The following is a 16,641-nucleotide window of genomic DNA, read 5'->3' as shown; positions in this document are numbered from 1 at the left end:
TCTACTGAGCTTGTTAGAACACCTTGAAGGAAGATTTACTTCTGTAACCACCTACAATACAAAAAGCATCAAATTTAGAAGGCTTCATGTTAGTGATACAGAAGTATTATCATAGTGCCAGCAGCTCATGGTAAAACAAAATACTGCTTAAATAAAAACAGTTCTTAAAAACTTAGAAATGTTCTTAAGCTTAAAAAAGTTGTCTTTTGATTAATAGAAAGTTCTTTGAAGATTTAAGATAAATATTAACTGTGATTTATATTACATAGCTACTCTATTACTGTCTTGCATTGCTACTACAGATAGCTTTAAGAGTGAAAATAATTTCTGAACACTTTATCTTGTGTAAGCCACTGTTGAATCTCATTGAAAATCTGTTAAAAAGAGTATTACTCTTTTCTTACTTTCTGAATGACCTGAATAAAACCCTGTTGCTCTTTGCAGCACCAAGGCCTTTATAAAAGCTATGCTTCTCATTTAAAAATAAAATGTTACTTAGGTCTCTACAGGAGCCTGAAGGCTTCAAAAACTTCAGCCTCTTCAGCTCTCCATTTTGAGGGATTTTCAAATGGGTAGCCACCAACTAATCCTTCAAGCCTGATCCATTAATCAAGTGTAGAGATGGCACATTATCGACTAGTGATTCCAGCTGCTAGCTCCTGGAAACCACAGTAGAGACCACAACTTTTAGATATATCCCGTGTGCCTAATGGCTTTTTTATTTAAAAGACTAGGACCAAAGTTTGTCTAAAATTAGGGTAGGGTAGGAGTAGGGTAGGAGCTCCACTCTTTCACAGAACCTCTTGGTCGATCTTTATGCTTAGTGACTCCACCTACAAGGAAGATTTGGTGTTACTGAGTATTAGCACTAATTCTAATGCTACTACAAATGATAATGCTGTGTACTTAGTACTTAACGCTAAGTATTTTCTCAGCAAAGGGTGAGGAATAAAGTGTAACTAAGAAAATAAATCTCATTAACACATATATAAATACATAGGTTAATGCAATGACAATGAAGTGCCCCTCATGTTATGTTTTAGCTAACTGAGATAACAAGGTGAACACAGAAATAATATATTTAGAAGTGGTTTAGCTGAGTCTTAAATAATACTGTGGTTAAAAAATACAAATCAGGGGTCACTCTAGAGAAGTCAGTGAATTCAGAAATGGACTGCACAATGTAGGTGCCAGCAAGTTAGGATGATTGTTATGCAGACATCCTAAAAGGAAGCATAATCTACATATCACTTTAATTTAATATTTGTGCTTTCTGGCAAATGAAAAGAACTGTTCCTTAATTAGACATCATCAAAAAAGGTGAGGGAAAGACATATTTACATGCAGTGAGGAAGTAATGCTTGCTTTTATTGATGCAAACTTTGCTTAAAAATAGAAAGAGCAAGAGAGAAAATTCTGTGGCCCTTTTCATAATAGCATATGGGCATCTTCTGTCAAATTTCCAGAATGCCTCGAGGACTTAGTCACCTAAGCCTCATAGAGGCTTTTGGAAGTCCTGCCCTTTGTCTAATACAAGTAGTAATACTTGTCTAAGACAAGTAGTAAAGTAGTACTCTGTCATGTTGGCAAAGATCCAACAAGTAATCTTAATTTCTGCCAAGTAGAAAATCTTATCCTTATGTCACAGTATATTGAACTGTAGAATATTTGCTCTACCTCTGCAAAAGAGGCTTCCACCCCTGGAAAATTAAGGCATGTTCTTTAGTTTTCAGAGGCAAATTTCTCAGAGGCAATATTCTTGAGCTTAATTTACTGCTCATCCTTGCTGGAATAGTTCTCAAGCCTTTTCAGATGCAAAGGCACAGGGAACTGCCTGGCTATAAATGATTTTACATGCCTTGCAGATAGATGAGATCTGCAATTGCAAAAACTAGCACTCAGAGACAGCTGGGAATTCGTGACAACCATAAACCAATGACTGTATTACAGTGATTGATAAATGCATTTTTCTCCTGTTTCTGGCTAATGCTATACAAGCAGTCTTACTATTTCGGAAACCACACACAAAAGAACATAAAGGAAAAGGAATATCTTTGAACAGACAGGGCATTATGTAATTTGCTTTTTATGCTTGCAAAAGACTTCCATACCTGTATGGTTGCAGGAAGGGTGAAGTAAAGAAATATTCCTTAATTTAAGCTCTGCTTTCACTAAAAAGTAGTGATTTATTCAGACCATCAAAGAAATTCATGCTAGCTTCTACTCTTGAGCAGGAAAGCTCAACTCATAAAGTTGATAAAGTTACAGGCTTTGGTCTACCATCATTTTTCTCCCCTGTAAGAATCCAGGAACTCTCAAGGTGATGCCACCTCCTCATCACTCTACTTTTATATCAGCCTTCCTTAGTACCTTTGCTGCCTTCATCCCATCCTGCTGTTACCCTTGCTTGACCGACAGGCAGCTGGGGAGTGAGGCAGAATGGATGGTGGGTCAGTGGGTGGTAAGTGCCATGCCTGGCCTGCTGAGTGGCTGGGAAAAGGTTGCTGTCCTTCAGTGGAGGGAGTGAAACTCCCTGTGAGAGCAGGGTGATGCTCTGCAGCACAGTGCTGGACAGGATCAGGGCCTAAGACACAGAGAAGCAGCTCCTGGTAGATAACAGTGACTTGCAAGTAACAGATGAGCAATAAGGCAGTGGGTGCATAGAGGGGATGTAAGGAGATGGCTGCTGGGCATCACTGACAGCTAACTTGTTTAGGAGAGTTAGGTAATTATGAGCCAAGAGTGTGCTGGTGACTGCTGGAGTGCTCTGACAGTTCAGCAGCGCACTGCTTGTGTTACCAGGATAAGTGTAGCCACAGAAACTAATGGCATGTGTTGAAAAATACACAATGTCTATTCAAGGGCCACCACCAGATGGAAGATGTTATCTCGTGCTTTTCCTAGGCTGTTATAACTTCTGTTGATTTAAATCTACTGTATTAATCTTTATTTGTTGCTGGCTCCCTATTTCTCTTTAATGAAAAAAAAAAAAAAAAATACAATTTGAAAATTTGTAATGAACAAATCCTTCCCTTTTTCTTCTGTTGGGAAGATCATGAGAGCATTTGAACTTTTGAATTCTCTGCACAGTTCTGTGGAATCATTAAAATGTAATTTTTCTTTAGCTGTAACCTTTTTGGTGCCATTAAAGATTCCCAGATGCATTTGCTCCCAAATAAGAAATGTTCCTTTATAAGAAGTTTCTTTTTAAGAAAAAAACTTAAAATATAATATAAATTGTATATTGTAACATAAATTATAATATATAGTATATATTCCATATACTTTTTTGTATATTAATATTACTTTCCTGTCTATCTAATAGAAAAAACAAAACAAAAAACTACCGATCTCTTAGGAAAGGGAATTTTTTTAGTTTATACAGGTTCAGAGACCATGCCTCATACAACATATTTTACTGTAGTCTAGCAAGATGACCATAGACTGAAACAACACCATGAAGACCATCTTTTAGTCCATCAAAGGTAAAAACTGATGTTGATCTTGATTCAAGGAGAACCCAGAGCAAGGCAGCTGGGACAAGTTAACTGTTTTCACTAGGAGTTAGTTTTGCCAATAAAGTTCTAGCAGTTTTGTCTAGTTTGTATTTTGGCAACACCAAAGGCAGTAGCAGACTGCCATAGGATACATGATGAAAGTATGTATGAAATTTACAGTTCAGAAGCCTTCATAGCAGATGGAAATACCCAATAATCCTTGGTGCAAAATTTTTCATTTTATGTGCTCTACAGCTTATTTATATTCAAGCACTTTTCATTAACTACATATAGCTACCCTCCTGAACACAGAAGTGGAAGCAGTTCAGCTTGTTGTTATAGTTCTTTTTTTTCCAGAAATTTGAAACCTAGTTTGATTAGGAAAACTTTATGAAGCTGGAACACTTGGATTTACATTATGTAATCCTTACAGCCTTTACAAAAAAACCAACAGCCCAAAGCCTAAATAAAAAAAATAAATTGGCCTATGTTTCTTTATAACAACTGAGGATGTGCAGCTGTTACACAGACTTCTATTTCAGTGCTACCTCATTCCAGCTTGTGAAACTGTCTCCAATCAATAAGCCACAGCTGTAGTTGTGGGGCTTAGACTATTTATTCATGTTAATCTGAGCCTAATGCAGGAAAAGATCCAGGGGAACAGCTGAACTATTTGACTCTTCTCAGCAACTCAGATCATCAACAGTGATTGCATCTCTGGACAATACATGCAAGAAGCCAAGCACAGGGAGGTAAGGAAGCTCAAATCATTTAATGCCCTGAGCTCTGTGTGAAGAGTTAGAAATAAAAAGGATCATAAAATAACAAGCTAATTGCTAAAATCTGGACAGACTCTTTCGGTGTAAACACTCCTTAATGAACAGCCAGTGAATCCTAGTAATTACCCTTAATACTGCCCCCACTTCATTTTTTTTCCTCTAAGGAAAGAAAAACCAGCCCATTTCACTCCTATGGGCAGTTAGGATGAGATATTTCATGCTGTACTTTGAAATGTTTGGGTTCTCTGATCAAACTTCTGTGTAACATCTCATCCATGTGGCAGCTCTTTTTCCTTAGTCACTTTGTCTTTGGGATTCCCTGTCGACCTGCAATACTGCAGCAGTGGATCAAGCAAAGAAGAATTGTTCAGGAATAGGGTATTGTATTAGGTGTTTGAGTTCCTGGAAAGAACACAACAGTAAATGAATAGTTTATTTTTTTGAAGTGTGGATATGTGACATATGTATATCCTTTTTACCCTGAGGATATGGATGCCTGTGGTTTTGCTAAAGATGTTAAGTGGAGCCAGTCAGTTTTGCCAAAATGTCTTGGCTGCAGCATTAACAATTCATGAGTGAAATTTCAGAAATTCTTCTCATTCTTTTATCAATGTGATCTGTGGTTATGAGACTTTCATTCTTGTTTGAATTTAGCCCTGCAAGCCTGAGAAATAGAAAATATGTTTACATAGGTATGTGTAAAAAAAAAAAAAAATCTGTTCTTTTAATTATTATGACACGGAATTAGAGTATTTTTTATTTACTTTGGGCTTCATGTCCATCATTAAATTCTGCATTTCTCTCTCTCTTTCACCTGATGAATAAGCAGCTGTCTGTAAAGTTCAATGCTTTGCTCTGCATACACCCACTTGTCAGCTCAATGCTAATTCCCAGGGCTAGAGTGACTAGACACTGAGAAAAGATGATATAGAAGCTCAAGAATAGTTGAAGCATAGAAGATTACAGACATTTTCGAGCTTAAAGAAATATTTATCAGTAAGCCCGTAGCTTAATCTTGATAGACTTCTGCAATTAAATGTCTATTTCTTTTCCTCATCAGGACTACAGACAGTTTAATGAGTAGAGCCATTTATAATGCAACAAGCAAATCCAGAAAAGCACCACACAGTTCAACTAACACAAGTTGTTTCTAACCTGGAAATAGGCCTCAGGATTTCTAGCTTGCAAATCTGATCCAATATTTGGATCAGATGAGTTATCTCCAATTCCTTTCCTCCAATCTGAAAACCACTATGGAGTTTCCACATATTTTTCAATGATGTAAAAATGCCTTGTGATCAATGTGTCTACACAAACTTGGAAAAAAGGAAAATAGTACTTGAGCCTTCCACCCCTTATTGAAAAAAAAATGAAGTCAAAATGAGAAAGCCCCTATTTTTTTAACAACATGTATCATATTCTATAGTGTCAAGATCAAGTATAATACTGATACAAGATGATTACAGACATACTTTTTTATAAAGAAATTTCATTACCAACATGTATGTGTTAGTCCAAGTATGCTACTTTCTCACCAGGTTATTCCATTGTAATTTTAAGGGTCAGCAGCCCTCCCTCTGCAACCAATGAAATTGAATTAAAAAAAAAAGTACTTCTGTAAATGTCTTCTTTTATTATAATATATATATGTGAAGTGCCACATGAATTCATCAACTCAACATTTTTATATAGGACAGACAAACTTATTCTGCATGTCCTTACATGATGCCCACAGAATCAAAAAGAAAGGAATTAGCAGTATAAAAAAGGAAGAGTGAGAACATGGGAGGGAGAAGAAAAGTCTTCATTCAATGAGTATCTTTTCTACATGCTTTCAGGAAATAAGTCCAAAAATTCAAACACCAAAACTAAGAAGTAACAAAAAATCACCACGTACCTGCCCTGCTTAGACTGGTGAAATAAAACTACTCTGACAAAGCACTATCTGGTATTTATGTGGTGCCAGTCTATGGGAGACTGCATGCTCAGCTCTGGAGCATATTGCAGTGTATCTGTGGTTTGAAAAACAACTTTTCAGAACTTCAGATAAAATCTCAGTCACTTACACTGCCACTAGAGCAGGTATGAGAAAAGTAGCATAGCTTTAACTAACTTTATTTTAATGGAATCTTTAAATTGATCTACTTTAAAGTCAATCTCTGTTAATACGGAGTTTCAAATATGACCAGTATAAACCCTCACCTAGATTATAAATCTGAATATTTACAAGGCCAGACATCAACAGTCTTTTCATTTATGTTTTTACAATTGTTATCTTGCAATGCATTCTTATATTAAAAAGTATTTCTTTTCTGAGTTGGTGGTCAAACACTGAAACAGGCTTCTTAGAGAGGTGGTTGATGCCCCAGGTCTCTCAGTGTTGAAGAGGCACTTGGACATTGCATACAGTAACATGCTCAAACTTTTGTACAGCCTGGACAGTCGGAGTAGATGGTAATTGTAGGTCCTCTCCAGCTGATATGTTCTCCCTTTCTCCTACCTTCCCATTTAGCCATATTGGGATCCTAATCTGTGATAATCTTCAGATAAATTAAATTTGTCCAAGCTTAAAGGTGCCCAGAAGCTACTTAGTACTACACAGAGCTATCAGTAAGACAAGAGGGCATGGCCTTAGGCTCTGCCAGGGGAGGTTTAGGTTAGATATTAGGAAGGAATTCTTTACAGAGAGGGTGATCAGACATTGGAATGGGCTGCCCAGGGAGGTGGTGGATTCTCTGTTCCTGGAGGTTTTTAAGAAGAGACTGATGTGGCACTCAGTGCCATGGTCTGGTAACCACAGTGGTAGTGGATCAAGGGTTGGACTTGATAATCTCAGAAGTCCTTTCCAGCCTGGCTGATTCTATGATTCTGTGAGGGTATGTCAGCTTGGATTTAGGAATTCACTGAACATTCCAGTTTTGTGGGAACCTGGGCAAAGTAAACTCGAATCTGCATGTAAAACACCTTGGTAGCCTTTTTCCCTGATGGGGCACTTGTGTGAAAACAATCCCCTCCACCTTGCCTTTAAGTGATAAGGGATGGGTATAGCGACCACCAAGTGAACCATCTGAGTGGCTCGGATTGAGTGAATGACTGAAAACAGGTTATCAGTCTTTTTCCTACCGCCACTATTGCTTTAATAAGGAAGTACTTAGAGCTTTCCTTAGCCTCCTCTTCTGCAGGTTGAATGAAGACAGCTACTCTGGCCTAGAAATATCTCTGATAAAGCAGATGCTGAACAGATTACTTTAATGGCAGGTTCCCACAAAGATCTTGAAGGATTAAAGATATTTTGTCAGTAAAGTAGGCCTGTCGGAATCTAGGAAATTCAGCACAAAAGCTGCCTGTGAGTTTTTTAACCCACTGTAATGTAAATTTTGAGTAAGAGAAAACAGCAAATTTTTGTTTTCACAAGAGGCAATGGCTTTCCCCCCTCTAAATGAAACTTCAAAAATGAAAGCATGCACAGTATTATTCCTTGTCATGGTTTAGGTCCAGCTGGTATCAACCACCTCATGGCCTTCACTCACATGCCCCCAACCGGCACTCTGGGACAGGGAGGAGAAAATCCATCCAAAGGCTTATTAATTGAGACAAGGATAGGGAGGTTTTCAGTCCTCAGATACTGGAATGAGCAAAATCAGACAGACTCAACTTGGGAAGGAAAAAAAAACAACCCTTATTTAATATACTACAAGAAAGAGAAAACACAGCCAGATCTGAATACCTTTGTACCCATACCCCTCCCTTCCTCCCGGGCTCAAATTGCTTCACCCCTGCCTCCTCAGCAGCACAGGAGAGGGGCAAGGGGGCCTTAGGGTCAGTTCCCCACACAGTATTTCTGCCCCTCCTTCCTCCTCAGGGAGAGGACATTCCTTCCTCCTGCCCCTTCTTCCTCCTCACAGCTTTCCCCCACTCCAATATGTGATCCCTCTCATGGGAGAGAGTTCTTCTTGAACCCCTCCAACATGAGTCCAGTCCCTCAGGCACAGACTGGTCTAGCCTGGGCTGCCCAGAGTCACGATCTGCTTTGGGAACAGTCACCTCCCCTGGCATGGGATCCTCCAAGCCTGCAGGTCCACATCTTCTCCTCTCTGAGATCCCACACAGATTGCAGCTTCACATCTGCCCATTTGTGACACTTCAGGGACTACAAATCCACATTTATCCCACTGTGGTCCTTGGGGGACTGCTCCACCGTGCTCCTCCATGGGCTGCAGGGGCACAGCTGCCATCTCACCACGTGCTGCAGGGAAAACTCTGCTTGGGCACCTTCTCCCCCTTCTTCTTCACCAACCTTGGCATCTTTGCTCTGGCATTGGTCTTATATCCTCCTCTCCTCTCCTCTGCTCTGCAGGTCTTTTTTATATCTTTGCAGTTTTGTTTCCCCTTTCTTGAATATGTACCTGCACAGGCACATCCATCTTCCCATATCCACTCTGCCTTGGGCAGAGGCAGGGCCAGGATAGGAACAAGGGGAGGTTCCAGCAGCTGCGACCCCCTGGTTCCAAAACACGAACACACTAACCCAAGACACTCCTATAAAAAGGCTTGTGAAACACTGAAAAAGGAAAAGTAAAGAGCTATCTCTGGCAACACTGCAGTTAGAAGAATGCATTTCCATTTAGAATTCCTATACTGTATAAATTTTCAAATTATTTAAATGCTGAGATCCACAAAATTTAATTAGCCATACTGAGATCTAGAAACATTTGTATGTTCAGAAAAATAAGAGATAAGTATCTACTAAGGGGCAAAACTACTGTGACTTAATGGCAGAATTAAAAAAAAAAAGGTTACATACTAGAGGCATAATATAGAAAAAAACCCTTAAGAATTATTCATTACTTTAGATTGAAAAAGACCTCTGTAGGTCACCTAGTGGAATTCTGGTCACACAAAACAGGGCCATCTTGGATCAGTTTGCTCAGGTCCAGGCTCAGGTGAGTTCTGCATATTCAAGAATCGATATTTCTGTCTTTCTGTTAGCACAGCCTAAGTACACTTAGCAGCACAGATAAACAGAATACATCACATTTTTCTTCTTTGTTTTATTAAAGATGCAAGATCAAAGGTTTCACGAAAAAATAGAAACTTACAAATTTTGTGAATAGTTTTAATGCACTCATAAAAAGACATTAAATGAAAAATGACTAAGATTCTGTTCTATATCTGCAATATAATCCACTGGCTTTATTCTGAAAATATTGTTGCCATTTTGTTCACATGTATTTCCACTTATTTAAAGCAAAACCTTTATAATATATTTTCTGCAGAGAAATTAGTTCATCCCCATTTGAGAAGTCTAATAAAACATTCAACACCATCACTGGAATTACTGTACGCTGATGTTTCTGTTGTATCAAATTATGATATGGAAATCAACAACCATTTTTACAAGGTTATACAGCCATACTAAACAAGCCTCTAGGTTATGCTGCATTAGACCTTCTGGATTAGCAAAACATTTTAACAGTAATGGCAACTCTTCATTTGAAACTTAAGCATTTCATACTTTAGATTAAAATTTGGTAGCCTTTGTAAAACAAATGTCCAGTGTTACACACCTGAAAACATTCTTAAACAAATGGTAATACTCCAAAAGTTACTGCAACTTCGAATTGAAGATGCAATGTCTGTGTTTTCAGTATCCCCATGTCAAATTTAACTCCTTAGAATGCAACGTGACAAACAGAAAATTAATTGGTCTGTGTATTTACTCTGGGTATTTTCTGGCATACACTGCATTATGAATCATCTTATCCTACAAAATGATACCCATGATGGGATTCATGTGTAGCTGGCCTTCTCAAGGTAAGCATTCTTTGCACTGTAAGATCCGTTGTAAAATAAAAATCACATGAGAAATAAGAGGAATCCTGTTACTGGCTTACGCTCATTCATCTGAATTCCTCAATTTAGCAACATAACAGTGTAGTCACAGGAGGCAAATTAACTTAACCATCAAATATTTAAAGACTGTATGTTAATCTATTTCTGATAGTTGATGCATCCAGTTACTGTTTGACTTCTAAAAAGAAGGAGCTGGTTATGAGTGTTAGGTTAAGCACTGTTAACTCACTATTAAAAAGGCAAATTGGAAAGGCTTGGAAAACTCTACAGCATCTCCTATTTAAATAAAAGAGAATAAAAGAAGATAGCAATTCTGCTGAGTGATAGAAGGAAAAGTAAGATTGTCATTAAATATCCATTCTGTCATCTTAATTTACTAAAATTTCTGTTTAATACAACGACATGTATAATTATTAAAATGTGTATAAGAAAATGACCAATCTTTGTAGCTTTTCTTATTACTGTGCATTTTAAAACTTCCGGGGCAGCTTCAGTAAATGATAAGTACTATCTCCCAGTTTCAACACAGGCCTCTGGTGATCATCTGCACTGAGTTCTCATTTACAAATCAAAGGAAACATGTGACCAAGGCAAAATGAAGTAAACAGAAGAAAACAAGCTTCAAATTTTCTAAAACTCGAACTATTCCAAGAACTAGTAGGAATCCCCTTCAAGAAATCTGCCCAAGGCTATTATATTTTATGCAAACAAAAATACAATGCATTTCTAAAGATCTGCTTCAATATTAGCACTTAGTTGTACAGTACATTAAAATCAGTGTACAGCTTTTGCCATTTTACTGTAACCTCTGTAAACTCACAATTATATTGCATCATATGAAAAGTTGTGAACCCTCTGCAATCCCCTTTATATCTTCTGAATGCAGCAGAGTGGAACTGTCATGGTGGCAGGGGGTGTGGGGGGGGGGAAGGCAAGGGTTAACTGGGCCCTGCCAGCTTACTGCTACCAACTGGCAACTGGACACCTCTACACCACCAACGCAGTGTTGGGATGACTGGCTGCTGACCAGCCATCACTTGTTCAGGTCAGTGAACCCCAGGGACCAGGCAGATCTGCTCATGGGGCTACAGGGGAGTACAAGCATATGCCACAGAATTTGTAACAAAAAAGTTAACAATGAGATCAGGGCACCTCTTGGGATGTTTACTAAAAGTACTGTTTAAACAAATGCAATTTAAAAACCATCAGAACAGTTTTTACAAGTCACATTAAAAAAAATGCAAGTGTAAACCAACTATTACTTTTTAAAGTTTAAAAAAAAAGTTTTAAAAATTGATACTTAGGCCTGCTATAAGCTGTTTACAATATGTTTGTGCGAATCACCTTTATCACATTGTTAATTTTTTTATTTCTCACGTTTGACTGAGTTGCTGTTATCTTGCTGTTAATTTTTCATATTACAAACTCCGTGACATACATTTCAGCTCCCCTATGCATACACAGTTTCTGTGCAAAAACCAGAGCCCCATGAGCAGACCTGACTGCTCCAAGAGGTTCTGTTCACGGTGCTGAATGAGCACCACCTGCTGGTTGATGCCAATTTTCCTGGTTGGGAGTTGACACTAGCAGTGTCCAATGGCCAGTTGGGAGTAACCAGTTGTCCTAGACATGGAATAGCAGGTTAGGAGGCAGTAGACACATTGGGTGTCCAGCCCATTTGATAAGCTCGTTCCAGTGTCCTCTTGCAGTCCTGTAGTACAGTACTGAAGGTTATATGCGGGTACTGCTGCACTAGCTGCTCCACTGTAGCTTCATTCACCTGCAATCAAACAAAAGAATGTGTGATGTGCAAAATGTCATTAAAAAGTGCAACATTATGCAAGCTGAATGAATTATTACACTCAAGAATACTTGCAGGATTGGGCTCTTAGTTAGTACTATAGGTTTGGGTGAGTTTATCACAAAGCAATTACACAGAATGTAACGTTCTATTAGAATTAAAAAAAACCCAACACACCTTGATATCATTGTAAAGGGAGAAGTTTTACACAGCATTCTAGTAAATATTGTTTGATTATATGTGACTGAAAGCAAACAGAAAAGAAAAATAGTCTCTGTTTGCAAACAGCTTTGTTTAGTATACAGCAATGATATTTAACAATCTATTAAGCTTTTTTGTTCCATGCTTGACTATGCTCACCACTCAGAGAGCACCAAACCTAATTAGTCAAACAAAAGCCATCCTATTTAACAAAGTACTGCCTGCAGCAACAGATTTCTATATTGAAATAGAAACATATTTATTCAAACTCGCTCAAGGAGACATAGGTTTGAAATGTAAGATATTGGTGTTGGAAAAGAAAAAAATAGTAGATCTATTAATTAAATTATGGCACAGTTATGATACTTTTAGACATACTATGCAGTAACTCCACAATTAACTTTAGTGAAATGAACTTGTTCTGTATGGTAGCTACCAATGTTGTTGCAAGTAAAAATATGAGATAACATGAGTACATATGAGGAAAAGAATACAAACTATTCCATACTGCAGATAGATCAATTTGCCAATTACAAATATAGGTAAACTTTTCCAAAGGCCAGTGGTAGAATTTTTTATTTAGCCTTTTGGTGTGAGGCTAACACTGCACAAAGGGGGTTGGGGCAGAAATGGTGGGATCAATAATTAAAAAATGCAGGCTTATCAGGTCTGGGATGTCCCTCCTAAATCTCAGGTATCAAAGGTAGTGCCTTCATTGTTGATTAGACAAGCCAATCAGAGAAGCCTAGCTAAACCTAACACCTTTACAATTGTAGCATTGTGAGAGGATTAATCTGTCAATTATTGTTAAGAATATTGCAGTTCATATCACACAGGCAGACAGCTTTCTTCAAGCTTTCGACAAATAAAAGATTAACCAAGAATCGTAACTTCTAAGGAGCTCTCTTAGAAATCTTTGCTGAACACTCGGGCAAATTTAAATGCATCAACATTATATTTAAATACAGAACCACCTAGGAGGTACAACTGATGTAATGACTTGCTTTTTACCCCATAATGTTTCACTTTGACGGCCAAAAGTTAAAAACTAGAATAAAATGTTTACTTCCATTACAAAGATCCATCTTGGGAATAATATAATAAAGCACAGTGACCACAGTATCTAATAACATTTTTGTCCTTAGAAGATAACAAGGAGTGCTCCTTCTGAACAGTGATTGCACCGAATGACAAGGATAAATGAAAGGTTTAATATCCAGTTTTTCTACTTTGATAATAGAAATACTCAATCTTCATTGGAAGTTTCACCTAGCTGAGACTGTCCTGGAGAGAAAATTGGTTTAACTTTACTTTATAGCACTAACTGTAGTCTTTTAGCATGTTACTACATTATACTAACATCTTCCAGTGCTGAAAAACAAGAAGAGACTCTTAATAAATCGAAATTAAATCAGAGATCACACAAGTCCTCAAAAATACCTGATATTTATAGCCAAATACATACTTTCATACTGCTTGGAAAAGAATTCCCTACTTGCAGTACTTGGTACTGATTTTTGTCTATTCAAAAATACTCAAATTAGTCAAATGCCTCTTCTTTAAATTTTTGGTGAAGAGAGCCATGGCAGAATCTATGATACTACCACAAACAAAATGGTTAACTTGGCCACAGTGAAGGTTCTTGGCACAGAGAGCTGATCACTCTGCTCTTTCTCTTCTACTCTACTAGATATCTGCAAATATTACCAATAGAGAGAGGGTATTATTATTTGGCCCGTACCTTTTGAGCTTTATTTGTTAGAATAGCAGTGATATTGTGGCTTTAGAGCCAATACCAGAAACAGATTTTCTGTTAAAGAGAACACATGCTAAGACAAATTTGTTACAAAGATGATGTTCAAACACAGAAAGGAAGGTAATGATCTTCATGTCCTGGCAGGCATCATCTCCATGTCATGGAGTCCATTTCTGACTCAAGAGTGAACACATTTACAGAAGCTACAGTCTAGTTATTTGTATGCTAATGTATTTACTACAAGGCCAACAACCAAAATGGCATGTCCCCCTTCAGGTACAGAAAGGCTGCTCTAAGGTCTGTAAGGGGACAGATGGCTTTTTAGGCAGCAATGTACACAATGCTGGCTCATGTTGAATTGGTTGGATGGTTGCATCCAGAGAGTAGTGGTCAACAGCTTAATGACCAGGTGGTGATCAGTGTCTCTCAGGGGTCCATACTGGGACTGACACTGTTTAATATCTCCATCACTGACGTATATATCTCCATCTCACAGACAGTGAGACTGAGTGCACCCTCAGCAAGTTTGCAGATGGCACCAAGCTGAGTGGTGTGGTTGATGTGCCTGAGAGACACGGTGCTACCCGGAGAGACCTGGACACGTGCAAGAAGTGGGTCCATGTCAAGTTCATAAGGTTAAAAAGGTCAAGTGTAAGGTCCTGCACACTGGTTGGGGCAACTCCCAATATCAATGCAGGCTGAAGGATATTGCACACTGGCTGGGGCAACTCCCAATATCAATGCAGGCTGCGGAATGAAGGGATTGAGAACAGCTGAGAGGAGAAGGACTTGGGGGTATTGGCTGGTGAAAAACAGGACAATAGCTGGCAATGTGTCCTTGTAGTTCAGAAATCCAGTGTCTTCTGGGCTGGATTGAAAAAAGCATGACTAGCAGGTCGAGAGTGGTGATTCTTCCCTTTAACTCTGCCCTCATGAGACCCCACCTAGTTCTCAGAGAAAGGCCACAAAAGATGACCAGAGGGATGGAACACCTCTCCTGTGAGGAAAGGCTGAGAGAGCTGGAACTGTATAGTTGTTAGAAGAAATACCCTGGGAAGACATTATTGTGGCCTTTCAGTACTTAAAGAAAGTTCAAAAAAAAAAAATGGTGACAAAGTTTTGTAGGGCTTGTTGCAATCGGACATGAGTTTTAAAGAGGTTTTAAATTCAAAGGTAGATTCAGACTAGATATAAGAAAGAAATTTTTTTACAATGAGGGTGGTGAAACACTGGAACAGGCTGCCCTGAGAGGTGGTAGATGCCCCATTCCTGAAAACATCCAAGGTCAGGCTGGACAAGTTGAAGATCTAGTTGAAGATGTTCCCACTCATTGTAGTATGATTGGTCTAGATGACCTTTAAAGGTCCCTTCCAACCCAAACTATTGTATGATTCTCTGAAACAAAGGTTTAAAGACTTATGCTAAATAGGATTTTCCTACTTTTTAGTTAATTTGCTTTCATTTGATACAATATTCAGGAGATTTGTCTTAGATTGGAATACAACATGGCACATAAAGGGACTTTGAAAAGTTTTGGTTCTAACTGAGAGAACTAATTTACTATACTTCTAAGAAGAACTGTAAAACTACCTACAGTTCTCAAAAACCATAGGATCTCAAAAACTCCTCCTGTAGGTGTATCAAGGGCAATCTCAGAATGCACTTTTGATTCTAAAGCTACTAAAATGTCTGTGTTTTGACATTTAGAGAACTATTGAAAAGGAAGAATAGAGTCATCACCTGAACTGCAAGTTTTATGTTTTACCATAGGCACTCTCTCTGCAAGTTTTACCATGGGCACTCTCCTGAAGACAATACAGATAGGTATCTTCAGCTGGAGAAATCTATAGGCCAGTCATTAATAAACAATGACAAAGTTATAATATGGTTCATCTGCAATATCTGCACAGAAAGGCATCTGTAATACATAGCACTTACATATATACTAGCCTGATTTCAGAAACCTACTACTTCTGAAGCATTTCAAGGAAATGTTAGTAGGTGACAAGTAACATTCACACCAAGAAATTTTGAAGGCTAACAGATGATGTTTGATAATACAGGTTAGCACAGCACAAGTATTATAATTGCATTTCTACATATAAGGAATCGGAGAACCAATTGTACACAAAAAAAATGCAAAGTGTTTTGTTCCAAAAAGGGTTTCTTACTCTGTTATTGACATTTTTGCTTAGGGAGCGGTATTGCAGCACTAGGAATACCGAAATTTGTGTGCATTTCTGTCTCACTATACAGAGAGTAGTATTACATGAAGTCAATTTGTATGTGGTGGACAAAGAAATGACTCCATAGTCACCGCAACTATCTGTAATAATGGATTTCAGGCACATTTTATGTTCCAGTTTCTCCAGTGTTTTAACAATAAAGTCCAGAACATTCGCGCTAAGAAACACATTTTCATATACTCTTTCTCTTAGCATTAAGCTGCAGTTTTCTCCCTTAAGCCAGTGTCTCACAAAAAGTGCACTTCATTTGATTTTTTTTGTTAATAGTTGAATGAATTATATTCTCAGGTGGCCCAATTATAACTGTAGCCTGTAGCCACAACAAAATTATAAAGATTTCTGTAAATGTTTTGTGTGAAGTGCACTTGATCAGCTAAGGCAGACATATCCCACAGAGTTTCAGTGACTGCCCTCATGCCCAGGGGCAGAACCTTTGTTTAGGACTTTAATAAAATAACAGCACTACCAATATTAACACAATACCCTACAGTCCAAAGAAAGTCCCTTA

At 38.1% G+C, this 16,641-nt stretch overlaps 1 protein-coding gene across 1 annotated transcript in view; it reads right to left on the bottom strand.

Annotated features, from left to right (window-relative positions):
* Positions 1-9,307: 9,307 nt before the first annotated feature.
* The window catches only part of FBXL17 (F-box and leucine rich repeat protein 17), a 234,712-nt gene continuing 227,378 nt past the window's right edge, over positions 9,308-16,641 (bottom strand). The window contains exon 9 of the mRNA XM_071731205.1: positions 9,308-11,909. Coding sequence (XP_071587306.1) covers positions 11,772-11,909 — 138 coding nt within the window. The 3' untranslated portion in view covers positions 9,308-11,771. The remainder of the gene's footprint in view (positions 11,910-16,641) is intronic.

The sequence above is a fragment of the Heliangelus exortis genome, chromosome Z, assembly GCF_036169615.1.
Source record: "Heliangelus exortis chromosome Z, bHelExo1.hap1, whole genome shotgun sequence".
Classification (NCBI taxonomy): domain Eukaryota; kingdom Metazoa; phylum Chordata; class Aves; order Apodiformes; family Trochilidae; genus Heliangelus; species Heliangelus exortis.
Note: the sequence above shows the minus strand (reverse complement) of the source record. Positions and strands in the feature narration are given on the sequence as shown.